At 31.1% G+C, this 5,298-nt stretch overlaps 1 protein-coding gene across 1 annotated transcript in view; it reads right to left on the bottom strand.

Moving 5' to 3' along the window:
- The window catches only part of LOC106463431 (laminin subunit alpha-2-like), a gene marked incomplete at its 3' end in the record, with an annotated part of 65,852 nt that overhangs the window by 17,601 nt on the left and 42,953 nt on the right, over nt 1–5,298 (bottom strand). The window contains exons 26-27 of the mRNA XM_022390923.1: nt 2,111–2,250; nt 634–870 (exon numbers count right to left, since the gene is read on the bottom strand). Coding sequence (XP_022246631.1) covers nt 634–870; nt 2,111–2,250 — 377 coding nt within the window. The remainder of the gene's footprint in view (nt 1–633; nt 871–2,110; nt 2,251–5,298) is intronic.

Here is a 5,298-nt window from a genome sequence, read left to right on the forward strand (position 1 = left end):
TTATTGAGATATTTTACATTCCCACCCCATCCTCCCAGTTTATAACTATTAAGATATTTTACATTCCCACCCCACCCTCCCAGTTTATAACTATTAAGATATTTTACATTCCCACCCCATCCTCCCAGTTTATTTTATCTTAAATGAAGCTCAATTACTTTAATACACACAAAACAAAACGACTTTTTCCATTTTGAACTTTAGCAATAATGGCAAATTCTGATACCTCTTCTATACCCTCTAACAAAAGGTTCATGGGAGTAAACACAAAATATTTTGAGGCATTTACAAGGAATTATTCAATGCATGTTCCAATAAGAAAAATCAAAAAATCCAGTACCAATCTGACAAACAAAAAAATGGACAACAAAGTTAAATAGAAGTGTTGTTGCAGATAAAGTTGGTGGTTTAATTCCACTTATTTCTTACATCAGTGGGATCATGTGCAGATAAACATTAAATTATTAGAATTAACCAGATCAAATTATCAATTAAGTATTACCTTAAACTATGTCAACTCTCAATTCATTTACACTACACTAGAACATGTGAGTTTCAGTTCCATTACTCTACAAAAAAATGTTTGATTTGAAGCTTCAGTGCCTGGATAATGTCCAGTTCTAGAATACCTACCCTGCATGGACACTGTCCAGTCTCATCACACTGACACAGTCCATCTGGTGTACATTCTGAGGAAACAGTTCCATCAGCATTACAGTCACAGGGCCGGCACCTAGGAAAGTTGTAGTAGCTATGTCGGCAGCGATCACAGCGACGGCCTTCGTATTCTTTCAGACACGTACACTTCCCTGTGGCTCTGTCACAAGCTGGAGTTTGAACAACAGACCCCTCGACACTACAGTTACATAGCTTTAAAAAATTTAATAAATCAGAAACTGGACTGTGTCACCAGTACTCATTTTAAATAAAAACAAAAGTCATTAACTTTCAACACGAGTAAAGCTTGAAATTAATTTATTATAATTGTTAACTTTTACTCAGACAAACATTTGGAATATCTACAGCAAACCATAAGTTTTATTTAGAAGCATATGACATAAAATGACATCATATGACCCTTGATTCTACAGCTCATGAGAGTAGTTTAAATTTTAAATTCCACCAATTTTTAAAAAGAATTTTTAGTCAATTGTTTATCCACAGAAACTTCATTATTATTAATGTTTTATATATTTATTTATTTCACCACAAAAAAATCAAAACAGCTGTATTCACCAACTTCTCAGAATTCATTGTAGATAACGTTTTTTTTTTTTTAATTTCACGCAAAGCTACACGAAGGTTATATGCGCTAGCCATCCCTAATTTAGCAGTGTAAGACTAGAGGGAAGGCAACTAGTCATCACCACCTACTCTTAGGCTACTCTTTTACCAACAAATAGTGGGATTGACCATCACATTATCACGACCCACAGATTGATAGTCGAGCCCCCTAACCACCTGGCCATGCCAGGCCTGTAGATAATGGTGAAAATGAAATACTTCTACATAATTGACACCAAACATTTATCCAAATTATGTATATTAGTTTATAAGCAGCTTTTAACAGAAAATAAAATAAGAAAATAATTATTGCATATATACATAAGGAAAAAGAATAAGAGCTGAAGCAGTATTACCTTAGTTTATATCTGCCACCACATACAGCACAAACAGATATCACATTCAATCATCTTTCACCAAACCTGCTTCTATATAGAGAATTTTCCTTCCAAGAGATTCCAAAATCCAAGCTTATTCCATTAAACCTCTGAATCAAGTCTAACTAAAACCCCATCATCTAGCCTTAATTATCATCACCATATCACCCAACCTTCGTTTCAATGACTAACCTTCATTTTTTAACAATTTCCAGGATCTTATCATCCATTCATAATTACTATGACCTTTTATACCTTCCAACATTATGACGAGAAGCCAAATTAATTATTGCATTCATTCACCAGGAATCAATCCAAAACTGAATCATGTATACCTTATTAATTTTGTTATCCTACACACAGAAATTTGTAGTAATATATTCACTAAATTGTTATTTCAGTATTCAAATATAAAAAATAAACAGTGAATAATTTAAAATACCACACACCTTGCACCCATAAACAGGGTTGTAACCCCACGCACCAGAATCACAGAACTGACACTTGTCACCAATAGTGTTAGGAGGACACACGCATCTCCCATTTTGAGGGTCACATATATGTCCAGGTAAAAAGCATGGATCACATTCTGAAAAAAAAAGCAATTATTCTAAAGTTTAGACAAATTTCTATGTTCATTGGGAAGACTGGATTTATAGCCACAAAGTATTAAAAATGTACATAGACTACACAGAAGACTTGGACAAAACAGAGTATTAGCTATTACACAATGAAAGCTTGAGTGCCCAATGCTCTCAGACACCTCCTAAAGTGATCATACATCAAATTGCTTTCATTATATAGTTTATAGTTTTATATATGAATGTATGTAGACTATAGTTATGCATTACGAGGTTATGTCGTATAGCACGTTCTTCTTCATTGATAGCTACGATTATATGTTAAACTTACTGTGACAACGAGAAACCACTTTGCTGGCACAAGAAGCTTTAAAACTAAGATAAATACTATTACTTTTGTTTCGTTAACTCTTTCACTATGAGGTCACTACATTATTTGTATCTTCCCAGAATTTCGCTGACTTTTAGTAAACATTACAAGTCTTTTGTACACAAAAAATAAGACTTATTCAAGTATTTTTACTAAAAACGTCTGTGAATATATATATATATATACTCTTTTTTTAACTATTCTGAGTGCAAATTGATTTCCATGTTAATATCAAAAATACTTTTCTTCATCCCAAAAATCTCAAATTTCATTTGCATAATCTCTAAAACCTCCTAAGTACATTTGAAACATTTATTTTTAGTAAACCTTTATATTTTATCTATTATTTTCTCCCCACCCTAACTCTACAAGGTTGGTCAATATGACCAACCTTGTAATCACCAAAAAAAGAATCTAAATAAATCTAAATTACCCTTTTCCTATTTCTAGAATGGCTTCAAATTGTAACATGAAACTACATTTCTTTATCCTAAATAGCTTTATCTGTAACAGTATACATCTATTTATACTTAAATTTTATTGTTTTATTGTCATTTGAACTGTGTCTAACTACTATTTGTGCTATTATAAGTTGTAAATCACTTGGCAAATGTGCAGCTCATGTTATGCTATTGAATTACATTATGCATGAGCTACTCACGAGCATACCCCATGAAAATTTTTTATTATGCTATTATTATTATTATTTATTTTACCTTATCTGACCTTAACTAACCTAAAAGTTTCCTATTTTTACATTTTAGTTCCTTTCTTAATAATAAACAAAAGAATACATATGCAAAACAAGAAATAAAGTACTTACCTGGGACTTTTTTTCTTTACTGTCGACTGTCAAAGACACTTAACCCTACTTTTTTTATACTAATGGATGTAGTGCACTAAATAATTTGTATTTAATTTAATAATGCACCAAAGAACACAGAATAATAACATGCAAAAAGCACACAACTATCAAAATTTTTCTGGCTTTCTAACTATGCAAAAAGAGCTGTTACAAATTCATCTAGTCAACGTGTTTCCTGTGGGAATAAAGCTTGTACTGAAAGTGAAATTGACAATTATCTGTACAAAAAACAACGTAATATAATATGCCATTTGGTTATAAATAATATAGTATTTAATGTCAGAGAAAACTATTGGCAATTTAAGAAAGAGAGGAAGTGAAAGGTGGGTGTGGCAAGAGGAGTCTGATTTTCTATTTAATGGCTCTGTACCCACATAAGATTGAAGGCTATGAAAATTATGCTTTTCCTGAGCAATAACAACATTAAAATGAGTAATTTACACTAAATTTCGAACATCTTGGAGGGATGGTAAATAAATTAGAGAAGAGGATATGCCTAGAGAGAAAATGTCAATTCTCACACTAGGGGAAATTCGTGATTTTTTTAAATGTTTATTTGAAGTTAAGCACAAAGCTACACAATGGGTTATCTGTGCTATACCCACCACAGGTATTGAAACCCGGTTTCTAGCATGATAAGTCTGCAGACATACCGCTGTGCCATTGGGGAGCATTTTTTTTTAATACTGCCTTATAACATTAAGAACTTAAAACTTATATACTATTAAAATATGGATTGTTAGCTAAATTTTTAAGCTATAACTTATTGGTATACCTTGAAAAGAAAGTAGTTTAATTAAATTTTGAATGTAACTCACTAAAAATTCATGACATATATAGGAAAAAGATGTCCATGGATAGAGGGTTAACCTTTTGCAGACGGGTCATGGGAGAAAGGGTCATCGCGTTTGTTAACTTGCATTGAAAATTTTATTGAACTACTATTTTATGAATTTATGATAATAAGTTTGGTATCAAACTGTAGAATATAATTCAAATTTTAGTTCTATACATTATTCAATTTCTTAATTTAAAATTAAATATTAAAAAGACACAGTTAAACATCAATTTGTATGTGTCACATGGTATGTTGAATGCAGAACTAGCTCAAATTAGATGTTTGTGACGTTGAAATACCAAGTCTATAGTTTTGTACAAATTATAAATTCAAATTACTGATATTGACAAGCTATAATATAAAATAAGAACCTCTTATCTTTTATATTTGCTAAGATATTGTTCATGCAATAAATCAAACACAGTAAACCCTACCCACCTCTTTCAATTTTTGGAAAAGCTTCCTTATATACACTTACTTCTATATACGACAGGAATAACTAATCGAAAGCTCAGAACGTCCCCCTAGTGGCTTTCTTAGGCATTTTAAATTATTAGGACGCCATCTCAAAGAGGTAAGTTGTGTCTTTAATCTGCTCGAAATTTCATATTTTTTTAGACTGAAATACATCTTAGTTACTAAGCTTGATAAACTATAGTGGAATTCTATGGTATTGATGTAGTAATCTATGATTTTTTAGTTATTCAACTGAATATATAAAACCTAAAAAAAATATATTTTATTTCATATCCTCCAAGTGCAAAATTTTAAAAGGCTTAGCAACATACATCAAGCAGCAACTGAGTACAAAGGTCATAACTAGAAGAAATAATTGTTTGCTTTACTTTATTTACTGTTTTATGTTTTAATAAAAATAAGCTTAAGAACTTTTTTCTACATAACAATAATCTTTATACATATATAATGTATAACAATTGAAATGTGACTGTATTTTACAAAATGCTAGTCTACTAAAACACAGC

Source organism: Limulus polyphemus, unplaced genomic scaffold, assembly GCF_000517525.1.
Source record: "Limulus polyphemus unplaced genomic scaffold, Limulus_polyphemus-2.1.2 Scaffold1407, whole genome shotgun sequence".
NCBI lineage: Eukaryota > Metazoa > Arthropoda > Merostomata > Xiphosura > Limulidae > Limulus > Limulus polyphemus.